At 50.4% G+C, this 14055-nt stretch overlaps 1 protein-coding gene across 12 annotated transcripts in view; it reads left to right on the top strand.

Annotated features, from left to right (window-relative positions):
- IFT140 (intraflagellar transport 140) overlaps positions 1-14055 on the top strand; it is a 69984-nt gene that overhangs the window by 4000 nt on the left and 51929 nt on the right. For 9 of the 12 annotated variants that reach the window (XM_027117877.1, XM_027117875.1, XM_027117884.1 and 6 more), the window contains 7 exons: positions 2341-2562; positions 8725-8846; positions 8978-9120; positions 10665-10840; positions 11748-11839; positions 12429-12535; positions 13219-13364. In XM_027117877.1, coding sequence (XP_026973678.1) covers positions 2341-2562; positions 8725-8846; positions 8978-9120; positions 10665-10840; positions 11748-11839; positions 12429-12535; positions 13219-13364 — 1008 coding nt within the window. Of the gene's footprint in view, positions 1-2340; positions 2563-6914; positions 8338-8724; positions 8847-8977; positions 9121-9335; positions 9437-10664; positions 10841-11747; positions 11840-12428; positions 12536-13218; positions 13365-14055 lie in introns of those variants that run through there. The other 3 variants (XM_027117886.1, XM_027117885.1, XM_027117888.1) reach the window with 3 other exon arrangements.

The raw sequence follows: 14055 nt of genomic DNA on the forward strand, positions 1-14055 counted from the left end.
TGTGTGTGTGTGTGTGTGTGTGTGTGTGTGTGTGTGTGTGTGTGTGTTTGTGTGTGTTTCTCACTGAGGTCCAAACTCCCAATATTATAAAAGCCCTATTATGTGAATAACTCTTTTACCCCTGCTATTTAGTTTGGGGGACATATTTAGGAATGCTCAAGGCAGAATCCACAGTCAGTTCACGGTCACCAGCAGGGTTGTCTGTCCATCCCTCTCCAGCCTCCCGTTGGCCATTCGAAACTATTTGTTTCCTGGAGGTGCCATAACAAATTACCACAAATTGGGTGACTTAAAACAACAGAAATTTATTCTCTCATAGTTCTGGAGGCCAGAAGTCTCCAACAACAGGTTAGCAGGGCCCTGTCCTCTCTGAAGGCTCTAGTGGAGGATCTGTTCCATGCTTCATATTAGCTTCCAGTGTAGCCAGCAGTCCTTGGTGCTCCTCGGCTGGGACCTGTATCACTCCAGCCTCTCCCTCCATCCTCACACAGCCACCTGCTCTGTGTGGCCATGTCTCTTTCCTCCTCACATAAGGGCACCAGTCATACTGGACTAGGGCCCACTCTAATGACCTTGTCTTAACTTGATCATCTGCAAAGACCCTATTTTCAGGTAAGGTCACATCACAAGTACCAGGGGTTAGGACCTGAACACATCTTTTTGGGGTGCCCAATTCAATTCATAACAGAAACTTTCTAGACGCTCCTCCTACTTCACCAAGAAAGATGGATTTCCTTTCCCACTCCCTCCTCTGCCCTCTGCAGTCTCGATGTCACCCCTGAAATTTCACCCAAGCAGCCACACTCATCAGCGATGGCTACATAACGTGTCCTGCTGTCCCTGCCCCCCCCCCCCATTCCACACTCTTGTAGGGTCCTCCGGAGAGCACACCTGAGGGTCTTCCTCACCCGGCCCCCTTCATCCAGGCCACCCCCTTCCCCGCCGGGCCCTCCAGCCTTCCCCCCGTCCCAGACAGGCCTGCCGTTGGCCCCCCTCAGAGCACATCCAGGCCTCTTCTCCCTCTATTTCCTCCTCCTGGGGTTGCATTACCATCTATCAGTGGATGACTTACAAGCCTGTGGCTCCAGCCCACCACTCCCCCCGCAACCCCTGAGCAAGCCCTCCCCTCATGCTCCACAAAGGGCAAACCCTCCTGGTATGCTCATCTTGGTCTCATCCCAGGTATGGGTCAGTATTTGGCCCCAGTGCCAAGCACAGTGTCACCAACTATTTCAGAGTAGATGCCTCCCTTCTGGGAGTCAGACAACTCTCCAATATGTATCATAAAATTTTCTTTAGAGTAAGTATTATTAAATCCAAAATAATAGCAATTTTAGATTTTTTTTTTTCTGCACCGTGCAGCTTGTGGGATCTTAGTTCCCCAACCAGGGATTGAACCCGGGCCATGGCAGTGAAAGTGCCAAGTCCTAACTACTGGACCACCAGGGAATTCCCTAGATAAAATTTTAAATTTTAGAAAATTTAAAATATACTATTACAAAACAAAGTGTACTTCCTGTGTTTCTAATTGGCACAAGGAGACCATTAGGATTTCAAAATAATGATTTATTGGATGATAATGAGGTCACAGATGTAGCAGGTGTAACTGAGTTTACTAGGAAGAGCCCAGTAGAAGTACTGAGAACAAACTGAATTAATCTCTGAAAACACATTTATACCTTAAACCTACTGCCTTAGAAAATTCTAGAAAACACAAGAATATACCAGCACGTATTCAATTGGCTGTCACAGCAATGACATCATCACACATCACAGAGCTCCGGAAAACTGCACTGTACACTCATGAGAGAACGAGAGTTAACAGGGCAGATCATATCATCCTGAACATGACTTTGGCGTCACAGACCCCAAAAACGTTCTAGGGTCACCTCACTACACTTTGAGAACCTTGGGTCAACACACTTCACCCGCTGGCCCACTTCTTTTTGTAAATAAAGTTTTATTGAGCTCCCTGGCGGTCCAGTGGTTAGGACTCAGAGCTTCCACTTCAGGGGGCCCAGGTTTGATCCCTGGTCAGGGAACTAAGATCCCACAAGCCACACGGCGTGGCCAAAAAAATAAATAAAAATAAATGGAAAAACATTTTAAGTAAATAAAATTTTATTGATAAACTGGTCCATGGGGTCAGTTGAATGTTTACCTTACGCTTTCATAGTTCAGCTGAGGCAAGATGGGTGTTTCTATGAAAATTAAATAGAATATTTCCTTAACAAACTGCTCATTATGTCCTCTAGCTGATGTCATTCCATTGACGAGGCAGAAATTCTTAGAGTAGCGGCCACTCCCTGTAAAATAAAGAATTTACCTCGTGTGTCACAGGGTGAGTGTGTGCCAGACACGCATATCGAGAGGTCGTTCCGGGTCACCTCCCTCTGCTGGCACCCGACGCGACTGATCCTGGCTATTGGCTGGGAGACCGGAGAAGTGGTCGTGTTTAATAAGCAAGACAAGGAGCAGCATGTGGTCCCCCCTACTCAAACCGCCGACATCACCGTCCTCAACTGGAGCCCCAACGGGAACTGCCTGGTATCGGGGGATAGGGTGAGCAGACACGCTGAGACACTGACTTCAGATCTCTGCATTGCCCTGTACATGCTCTTAGGGACCAAATTATTAGAAACTTGCGGTTGCCGAGTTCAACTGATTTTGTCAGCTGTCATGGCAGATTTTGTTTTATATTGGGAGGAAGGTTTGAATGTTTTATTCTATCATCTCACTCTGTGGCAAAAGTTTGTAATTTTTTAAATGAACATTTCTAGGTAAGTACATTCACAAAGATGGGGTGGTGCTTCATGTACCCCCAAACCCCACCTTCCCTGAGCACACCGCTTCATTGCCTAGGAGTCCCTGGTCCTGATCATCTGGCCCAGGGCTTCCTAAGCAGGTCAGTTTGCCCCCAGGGGACACTTTGCTGTGTCTGGGGAGATTTTTTGTTGTCACAGTGGTGGTGTTGGGGGTTCTTTCTACTGGCATCTGGTGGGTGGAGGCCAGAGATACTGCTCAACATCCTCCGATGCTCAGGGCAGACCCCACAGCAGAGAATTACCAGCTCTAGATCTGTTTGATTCAAAAATGACAGCAGAAATTGTACAATGTGTTTGTTTATTTTACACATTTAAGGTAATACATTTACATGTTTCAAAGTTCAAAAAATACGAAAAGGTATATACTGTAAAGACTCTCCAGCCCCACCCCATCCACTACCTCCCCTTCCCTGCCCTCCAGCACCTACAGCTTCTTCAAGTCTCTCCAGTGCTCCTTCAGTACACACAGGAACACACAATGCATTCTCTCCCCAACTTCCAATTTTGAAAAATTTCAAACCTTTAGGGGAGTTGAAAGAATAGTACAAACAACACCCTTTTACCCTTCCCATGAATTCAGTAGCTGTTAATGTTTTGACACATCTGCTCTCTCTGTACATCTGTATTTTTTCCCCGTATATTTGAGAGTTTGTCACAGACATCATACTTCATCCGTAAATGCTTTGGCATCGATCTCCTAGGAGCGTGACCACGTGTGCTGTCACACTCAGGAGGGTGAAGCCCATGAACTGGTTTCCACTGCTGTGCCATCGGTGTGACAGCTTTTCCTGCTGTCCCAGTAATGTCTGTGCTGATTTTGTCCTTACCCAGAAGCCAGCCAAGCACCACGCTTTGTGTTTGGCCGTCATTTCTCTTTGGTCTCCTTTCATCAGAACTGGTCCATGGTCTTGTCTTTTCTTTCTTCTCTCTCATTTTTTTTTTTTTTTTTGGTCTTTCATGATATCAACATTTTGAGGGGTCCAGACTAGTTACCTTGTAGAATGTCCCTCGGTTTAGATCTGTGTGGTTGTCTCCTCATGACTGCCTTCAGGTTAAACATCTTGGCTGGGAGCTTCACACAGAGGGCGTCGTCTCTTTCCTATCTTCCTCGGTCCTTTTCACATGAGGGCAGTGCCCAGTGCACCCTGTTCTGTTTCTGGCTTTTCACCTGATGCTGCATCTTCCAGGTCTTTCCATGGTGGTGCACGGCGAACCTCCTTGCTCTCTTTTAATCTGCGCTTCATTACACCAACGTGTTATCATTTACTTCCCCAGCCTCTGTGGATAAATGGTCTCCAGTCCTTTGCTGGACAGTGACACAGTGGCTGGCCTCATGCTTTTGTCCTTTTGCACGTGTGAAAGTTTAGAGAAATTCCTGGAGGTGGGATCCAGGGCATGCGCTTGTGGTTTGGTGAGTGTCCCTACACCTCCCTCCATGGGGCTTGACCAGCTCCCACCAACCCACAAGCATGTCGTATCCAAGCTCAGAATTTTGCCTGGAAAAGTGCTATCTCGGTCGTGTTCTAGTTTGAGTTTCTCTTCCTCTTGAGGGTGAATATAACTTAGAAGAGCCATTTATACTTCCTTTCTGTTCATATCACTCATCCACTGTTCTATTTATCCTTTTGTCTGGATTTTTCTTCTATTTTTCTAGTCTATTCCCACCTAATGGCATTGCTCTGCCCCCAGATTCCTACTTCTTTGGTGATCTTTCCCACCTCCTTGCTCAGAAAATCCCCTAGAGGAATAAAAGAATTCAGGGTCATTGAATGCCATCATTCTCATCTTGCCTTTATTAAGAAGCAACTAACAGAGTAGATGACTGAGGCATGAAACAAAGCCCAGGTTGGTGCTGACCAAGTCTTGGAGTCAGGATTTAAGAACAGAAATACCTAGCACTTCTCTAAGAAAATCTACAACTGTGCTGGTCCTAATTTCTTACTGGACTCAGGCAGGCAGAGAAGTAATAACAAATGAACAGACACACTCAGAGCACTAACCTCTGAGACACCTGCTCGCAGGCTTGGCCCAGGGTCTTTTCCACTCTCCCACCAGAGACCCAGTTTGATTACGATGAGACCGACCAAACCTGCTGAAGCAGGAAGACACACGTAATCTGCAGCCCTCAGAGTGCCCCACAGTCTCCAGGGACAGGAGCAGAGCTGGCTTCCGACATCCAGAACCACGAGTGAGGTGTCTGCTGCCAACATCCGCCTCTCAGGGCCTCTTCCTGCACAACCGTCTCTCTCCTGTGCCATCCGTCCAGGAGGCTGCTGGAAACAAAGGAATCTACCCGCTCCAGTTTCACCCCAGAGATGACCTGCCCTTCCTCCTCTGTCCCAAGTCCAGCTCGGGCCAGGTGCCCTCTGTGCAGCCACCCTTGGGCCTGGGGCAGTGGGGAGATCCCTGGAAGAGGGCACCAGGCGAACACTTGGTCGGTGAAGAAGCGGGGAGGACAATGCATGTCCAGGGCTCATCTCCCTCTCACTCTCCTGCTGGACAAGAGCTGAGGGCGAGGAGTAAGTGCACCTACACACAGGAAAGGGCAAGTCGCTTCCTGATCTCTGAGATAAACCATTAGTGAGCCAGCTGTGAAGTGACAACGTGTCCCGACAGTCGTATCTGAGCCCTAACTTCACACTAGTCCCTTAGTACGTTCACCTCCTGCTCTGCATGGGACTGGTTTCCCACCTGAGGGTGAGATGCTCTCACTTTTCTTTCAACTGGATAACTGGATAAAGTTATTTGAATGAAGTGACCTGGAAGGAATGGCAGCGAGTAAAGAGACCACTCTGAACACAAAGGATCCCCCCTCAGGAGTAGTAAGAGATGCAAAAACCACTTAGAATTTAGGGGCAATGAGCAGGAGGCCCCGAAGAGGCATCTGCTTTGCCATCTTCTACTTGGCGTCTGCGTGTCTATCTGGTTACAGGAGACCTGAGGTGACTTCCTGTGGCTTCCCCTTCTTGTGTGTGTGTGTGTGTGTGTGTGTGTGTCTCTGTCTGTCTGTCCTTGTATCAGAACAGGGGTCTGCGGTCATCTGAGCAGAAACCACTACTCCAGGGACTCCGGACATTTCCATCCTTCAACTTCTTCCCCAGCTCAACAGTCGGGGGATCTGGACAGGCCGAGTGCTCATGTTTGTGTTCAGGTGCCTAATGAGCTGTCAGCTGGAAGCTCGTGTATACTAATAAAACAGAGTCATTTACTGTGTTAAAAATTAAGTGCTGGACAGGAGTTCCCTGGCAGTCCAGTGGTTAGGACTCAGCACTTTCACTGCAGGGTCCTGTGTTCAATCCCTGTTTGGAGAGCTAAGGTCCCGGAAGCTGCTCAGCCGGGCCAAAAAGAAAAAAGAAAAGAAAAATTAAGCGCTGGACAATTGTACTTGCAGGGCAGAGCAGAAGGCCATCACAGGGGCCGTGTGTGCCTAAAACACACAGCAGGGCCCAACTGCTGGCTCCTCTAGGGAGGAGGCTAGGTGACGGGGAAGGAAGCCTTCCCATTTCTGCCCTTATGTGTGTTTCACTGTGCAAGTATTATTTTTTTAATTTTATTTTAAGAGTAATTTGTAAACACACAAAAAATAATGTTTTTATTTTTTTTTTATAAATTTATTTTATGTATTTATTTCTGGCTGTGTTGGGTCTTTGTTGCTGCGCGCAGGCTTTCTCTAATTGCGGCGAGCATGGGCTACTCTTCGTGGCAGTGTGCGGGTTTCTCACTGTGGTGGCTTCTCTCGTTGTGGAGCACGGGCTTTAGGCACACGGGCTTCAGTAGTTGTGGCACGCGGGCTCAGTAGTTGTGGCGCACAGGCTCAGTAGTTGTGGCGCACGCGCTTAGTTGCTCCGCAGCATGTGGGATCTTCCCAGACCAGGGATCGAACCCGTGTCCCCTGCATTGGCAGGCGGATTCTCAATCACTGCGCCACCAGGGAAGCCCCAATGTTTGTTTTGTTTTGTTTTGTTTTGTTTTGTGGTACGCAGGCCTCTCACTGTTGTGGCCTCTCCCGTTGCAGAGCACAGGCTCCGGACGCGCAGGCTCAGCGGCCATGGCTCATGGGCCCAGCCGCTCCGTGGCATGTGGGATCTTCCCGGACCGGAGCACAAACCTGTGTCCCCTGCATCTGCAGGCAGACTCTCAACCACTGCGCCACCAGGGAAGCCCCCCAATGTTTTTATTCTTATCTTTATAAAGCTGGCAAAGTCAAGAAGAATCTGTATAATAATATAGGATTTGAATTCTATATATACTCATGTTACATACTATTTCTGATCTTACATACTTTTCTTAGAGGTCCACTGTACAAGTTGCTTTTTAAGGCCCACTTTTTTTTTTTTTTTGGCCGTGCCACACAGCATGCAGGATCTTAGTTCCCTGACCAGGGATCGAACCCGCGTCCCCTGCAGTGGAAACGTGGAGTCTTAACCACTGGGCTTCCAGGGACGTCCCAAGGCCCACATTATTTGAAAATCATATTCTTATATACAGTAAAGCAATGTTACACCCACTGACCGTGAGCAGGAAACAGACCTTGAGGACTGCTCGGGCAGCGCAGCAAAGCGGCCTCAGGGTTCGAGGGAAACACTGCCATTTGGCAAAGCTTAGCTTGTCCCAGCCAGAAGCCCTCCTGGAAAATTGCTCCTGGACCAAGTCGTCTTCCCCGCAACTTGAACTTTTCTAGCAGTTGTCTGAGCCATTAACTTGAGATTTTGATGACTTTGATGTTGAACATATAGTACACCTGGTACCCAGATCTTGGTTTCTTCCAATAAAATGAACCAGGGCTACTTGGAGAAATGGCTGATCCTCGGGCTGGGGCAGGATGGCAAGCCCGGAGGATCTGTAGGCCAGGACGTGAGGAGGTGCTCACAAACCCACAGCGACGGGTGCATCGAAGGGACAACAGAGCCTGAGGAAAGAGCTCCCGATGGCGGAGCTGGAACAATTTGAGTATCTAAACAAACAAGGGAATATTGGGTCATAACCCAGAGTAGAAAATAAATATTCATGGGTCCATCCGTGCGTCCATATTGATGTAAATCTATGATTTAATAAATCAGTAAATGGTGGACAAGAGGCATATCTCTCCAGATGATCTAGGAGGTGAGACATAACTCCCCTTCCTACGTGTGGGCTGCACACAGCGACTTCCTTCCAGGCAGGACAGGATGGAAGGAAGAAGAAACTCCCCAGTGAGGGAGGTCACAGACATGACCTCAGCAGACAGGTCACGCCAAGGACAGGGACCCCTGATCCGACATGTCGACAGCAGCACTTGACCTCTGGTCTTCCTCTCAAACCCACCACCCCGACAACAATGAGAAAAACATCAGGCAAATCCTGCCGGAGGGACATTCTACAAAACCCCTGATCGGTCTTCCTCAACACTGTCCAGGCGTCCAGAACAGGGGTGTCTGAGCCACCGTCCCAGCCCAGGGGGCCCAAGGAGACATGGCGACCAGATGTCTGTGGGGCCTGGACAGGGTCCCAGGGCAGGAAGAACTGAGGAGAGGTGAATGAAGTACCAACTTTAGTTAGTATCATGCGCCACAGTAATGTAGGGTCAGTAATAGGAGAAGCTAGTTGTGAGGTATGGAGCGTCTCTGAACTATCTTTGCCACTTTTCCTTAAATTTGAATCTATCCCAAAATTAAAGATTTGTTTTAAAAACTGAACATGTGACACTTGTTATCTCCAGGGAGTGAAGATGGGATGGGGCACAGAGAGGAGTTTCTGGTTCCTTCACTGAACACTAAAATTGTTTTGAGTTTTTCATGGTGCACATATAGTAGTAGTATAATTTTAAAAGAAAAAAAGGAGTAAGCCCATGCTCTGTTGCACAGTATCACCCTCACCCTCCACCAGTCACTTGCTAAGAATGTGACCTTGGGTTTTCCAGCTTGGTATCCTGCTCTTATGGAAGTTGGACCAAAGGGGTCGAGTACAAGGGGCACCGCTGCTGAAACACGAGTATGGAAAACACCTCACTCACTGCATCTTCCGGCTCCCCCCTCCCGGCGAGTAAGTAGAGCTTGGGTGGTGGCTGGCGGGGCCGGGGATGTGGCTCCTCCTGACACTGGAGGGGTCTCCTCTGTGGTTATACCACCTTCGTCCAGGGAGCAACAAGGAATCTCTGTCACATTTGCTCTTAGGGACCTCGTTCAGTTGGCGAAGGCAGCTGTGAGTGGTGATGAGAAAGCCCTGGACAAGTTTAACTGGAGGAAGTGTGGCTTTGGAAGTTTCCTGAAAATGGGACCTCAAGAGGGACTCTCATTCTTTGTCAGCTTGACCGATGGTAAGACACTCAGGTTGGGGTCTGGGGACACTGCAGTGTTTCGGAGTGTCTGGGAGATTATAAGCGAATGGATGGCGTTTCTGCATAAAATTGCAGGCTGTGCGCCATTCCCAAATGGATGCCTTAGCCGGCTTGTGCAGGTGTTTATCCAGGATCCAAAGGGTGGCTTCACCTTGACCTGATAGAAACAAATTGAGCTTTATTTGCATTTGAAGGTTTTTCAGGAGGAAGCTGTCCAGGATATGCAGCCCAAGATGAATCGATACCAGGGGCACCCGGCGTGGTCTCCAAGCCAGCAGCGGGGCTCAGCTCTGGGGTGGGTGTGACCGGGGCACGCTGGACCAGCAGCCCTGGCAGGGCTGGGCCGTCCGTGCTGATTTAACACGGCTCCCCCGCGGTGTGCTAGGAGGCAGGCGGCGGCCAATAGATGCAGTGTGAGGTTCAGAGAGATAGAGGGTCTCGTACACTCACGAGACATTCATGAGTGCCTTCTCCCATGGGAAAGGGGCCCTTCCTGGGGTGATGGGGTTCGAGGACGTGTGTGGCCAGGCAGCTTAACTGTGACAGGTGACAGCTGGGAGGGGCTGGGGCATTTGTCAGTTTAAAAGTAGAGAGACTTGGCATTTAAGGAGGGGAGTTGGAGGGACCCAATGTGGGCACTGTGGGGGCGGCGGGGGCCCTGAGGGAGGAAGGAGACGTGGCGACTGGAGGCCTGGCTCTGCAGGGGGTGTCAGTGCTGCCCCCGCCCAGCAGCCGTGCAACTGGGGCAAATGATCCGGTGTCTTTGTGCCTTAGCTTCCGAACATGTACAGTGGGGATCAGGATAGTACCTGCCTCCAGAGCCTCTGTACACGGAGCCCGCACACATCTGTGCTCAGTAAATACTAGTTACTGTTATGATTAGCCTCCAGACAACCTTGAACCTTTAAGCTTAATAAGAACTCAAGTTGTCCACTGGGAGTGAGATGGGAGGCGGCATGGAGGGTGAGGAGGCTCCCGAGAGCAGCAGAATGAACCCAATCCCGAGAACTCACAGGAGGTGCTGCCACCATGCTCAGAAGCCTGAAAGCAGAACCAGGAGACAGCTCGGGGGCAAGAGGAGGGTATCCAAGCTGGGAGGGGCCCTGGGGCCGACGCGAGGGCCTGGGGAAGGCAAGAGGGTGCAGGCCAGACGCCAGCCAGCGATACCCGGTACCCAGGATGGAGGGTGCAGGCCGAGGCTCCGGGGAGGGTCATAGTTAAGGCCCCGGCAGACGGGTGATGGACGTGTACCTAGGGGACTGAGATGACCAGAGCATGGAGGCTGTGCATCAGGAGGGTGGTCAGTGTGAGCGCTGGACAGTGGTGGAGGGAGGATGGCAGACACAGGGGTCCTGGCTGGACTGACCCAGAGATGGCAGACGCAGGGGTCATGTGCCAGTGTTTTTAAAATAGCTTATTTGTAAATGATTATGATGAAGATGTTTACGTTGAAAGTGTCCCTAAGTAGGTAGAATGGCTTCCAGGGAGTGTCCAGCCTCCATGGACACATCGCTTTCCCGCAGGGACCGTGCACTACGTGGACGAGAAGGGCAGGACGGCCCGGGTGGCGTCCACGGACAGCTCCATTCAGACGCTGTTCTACCTGGAGGAGAGAGAGGTGCTGGTGGCAGTCACCGAGAGCCTGCTGCTGTGTCTGTTCACGGTGATGCCCGAGGGCACAGCCGAGGAGGTGATGAAGGTGAGGAGGTGATGGGGGGGTGCCCCAGGGGGTCTCCAGCCTCTCTTGCCCACCTCATACACCCCTTCGTTTTGGTTGAGGAGTCTGTGTTTCAGGGCCACCACCAGAGCTTTAGCACCTAATTTATTGTGCACCATTGCGGTCACAGGTGGGGGAGACACCAGGGGACGGGGCCTCCCAGAGCCACGGGAGGTACGGGGCTGTGGCGGGGATGCCTGGCTATGTGCAGACCTTGAGGGTTGTCACCAGTGTTCCCTCTGTGACACTACCGCTGGCCCACACATATGCATTGCTTTATCCGAGGGGTGTGTGATAATCACAACTCTGGACACCCTGCCATCTGCGTGGGTGCCTCGCCCCGGGCCGGGGCACTCACTCGCGGGAGGACGCCAGGAAGCCTGGGGCGTTGGTTGTTGGTCAGGCAGCGCGTGCAGCTCCCTGAGGACTGCATGCCACTCTCCTGCCACTTTGTTGGTTTACACCCAAGGATTCTATGGTTCTCAGAGTACTCCAAACCTTCCCTAAGATGCTCTGGTCGATGCAGAAAAGTCGGTGTTCAGGGGTCCTTTGTGCACCTCTGTCTACACAGCAGTTGAAATGTGGTCACTGAGTCCTGTGAACCTGGGTTCAAATCCCCCCTCAGCCCCTTGCTGGCAGGTTTTCTCTGAACACAGGCTGTGACAAGCTGCCTCACCCAATGCGGGGCACCCCTGTCATTAACTACATAGTGTGCAGTGGTCGCTGCTTTGGCCTGAAAGGCTGGGGCTGCCCTTCCAAGTGTCCACAGCCACCCTCACTTCCTCCGCTTGGTGAGTCTGCGGGGAGTCACTGCCAGAGAGTCCAGCTGCTGAACAGGGACCTGGTCTCGACAAGGGCGACGTGCTCCTTTCGGGTTGTTGTTGTGCAGGTAAAGCTGAGTGGAAATATGGGTCGCCAGGCAAATGTCGCCCTGATCAACAGCAGCCTTCTTGTGACCGCCACTGGGGAGGCGGTCCTCAGGTGAGATCCCGACTCTGCAGAGAGCGCTGGGGTTGAAAATTCTGTCCCATACAGTCTCTTGAGTACACTTTGTGTTGGAGTGTAACATACATATAGAAAAATGCACAAATTATGATGAAGTGTTACTAATTGGGCACATCCACGTAACCAGCCCTGAGATGGAAGAGCAGAACATATCAGAGACCCTAGGCATTCCGCCCGCCCCCGCAGGGGTCACACTGTCCTGACGTCTGCCTGCCTTTTTGATCCCTGGGTAGGTGGAATCCCATGTTGTGTTCTCTTGGGTCCGGCTGCTTTAGCTCATGTGACATTCAGGGGTTCTCCCTGGTTGGGTGCTTGGAGTTCCCTTGTTCTCATCGTGACCCGGTGTCACACAGGAACCCTCTTTTATTAACAACTGCTCCCTTTGTTATGAACAAAACGTAACATAGATAACGTAACAACGACATGCTTTTCTCCTCAGAGTCCAAAGGGCCATGTCTTTTTCCTGATTTCTAAAGTTTACTCTGCGAGTTGAACAAGACCCTCACAGCTGAGGGAAGCCCACTAACACAGTCCCCCCCGTGGGACTTTCCTCCTTGCCTTGTAGATTCTGGGATTTAGAACGAGGAGAGAATTACGTACTGAGTCCAGAGGAGAAGTTTGGTTTTGAAAAAGGAGAGAATATGAACTGTGTTTCTTACTGTAGAGTCAAAGGTGAGACTTCCCAGCGTCAGAGGGAGAGCCCACCTCAGGCTTTGCTCTGGGGTGTGCTGTCATGACATGGAACTCAGGGCTGTTCTAAGAACCATACCTCAGTTACAACTATGTCAGTCACTCGAGTACAGTCAGCCAAGAGCCAAAAAGAGGCAGGAAAGCTGTGTTGTCCCACGTAGTGGTCAAGGAATTTGGTCAGGAATGTGACCAGCCTGGCTGCGTGAATTGGTGTCTGTTCCTCCTGAAACCTCAAGAAAAAGTCAGTGTGAGAAACATTAAATATATATGTGTACATGGATGTGCGTATGTGCACACACACGCACACACAAATATGACAGAAAGAATAGGAAATGCACCAGAGCAGCACTTCCGTGCCCGCTGAGTGCTAAGTGCTGTGTGGCATTGGGAAAGCAGCCCTGAACACAGGCAAGCAGGCTCCTCTCTCATGGGAGAAACCAGAGAGCAAGCAGCACCACTGCCCCAATCCCCCATCCACACATGTACACACTGTGTCACTGCGAGTAGCGAACTCCTGCTAAGGAAGACACGGCCAGGTACGAGGCTGGGCAGTTCCTGGACGGAGGGCCGACAGGCTGGTATTTTAGAGAGGGTGGTCAGAGAAGTGAGCTTGCTGCTGTTTTTATCCCTTTTCAACTCAACGTGAACTTTCTTTTTACCTACAGGTCTTCTGGCAGCAGGTACCGATAAAGGGCGCGTAGCCATGTGGAGAAAAGTGCCAGGCCCCCAGAGCAGCCAAGGGGTGGAGGGCAAAGACAGGTGGACCCTTCAGATCCCCACTGAGCTTGAAGGAAACATCACACAGATAAAGGTATGCCTCGACGGGGCACTGGGTGCACTCATTTTCTGCAGAAGTGGAGGCAGTAATTGCGCTGAACCTATTTTTGTCAGTTATTCAAATTAAGATAAAAAATAACAACAGTAAAATATTTTTAAAGGCCTTTTGGGTTTCAGAACTACAGATAAGGGATTGTGGATCTGTAGTAATCTATATTTATCTTTTTAAATCTATCTACACATCCATTTATCTCTATCATCTATTTGTCTTATTTAGTTATTTATTTGGCTGTGCCGCACGACTTGCAGAATCTTAGCTCCCCGACCAGGGATTGAATCTGCACCCCAGCAGTGGAAATACCAAGTCCTAACCACTGGACCGCCAGGGAATTCCCGCCCCAGCTTCCTCTTAATGCTCCAAAACTCTACTGTTTTCTGGTCATCCTGAGGCTTGAACTTGCCCCTATTCTGTTTCAAACAAAGTCATTCTGTTGGGGAGCTTGCTGTTCTTGTGGACTGCCTTTCCCCTCAGGAAAAGATTTCTGAGTCACTGCTCCACAGCCTGGTAGTGGGGAGAGTAGCTGGCTTTCTGGGGTGACACCCTGCTTTGGGAGCTGGGAGCTGGACACAGGAGCCTCTGGTCCCGGATGGCCTCTCCCAGAGAGGAGCAAGCTGGGGCAAGGGCCTGGGGGCCCCATGTGGTCTGGCTCCCGCTCCAGATGCAG

Source organism: Aethalodelphis obliquidens, unplaced genomic scaffold, assembly GCF_003676395.1.
Source record: "Aethalodelphis obliquidens isolate GAN/ISIS:26980383/991018 unplaced genomic scaffold, ASM367639v1 scaffold18, whole genome shotgun sequence".
NCBI lineage: Eukaryota > Metazoa > Chordata > Mammalia > Artiodactyla > Delphinidae > Aethalodelphis > Aethalodelphis obliquidens.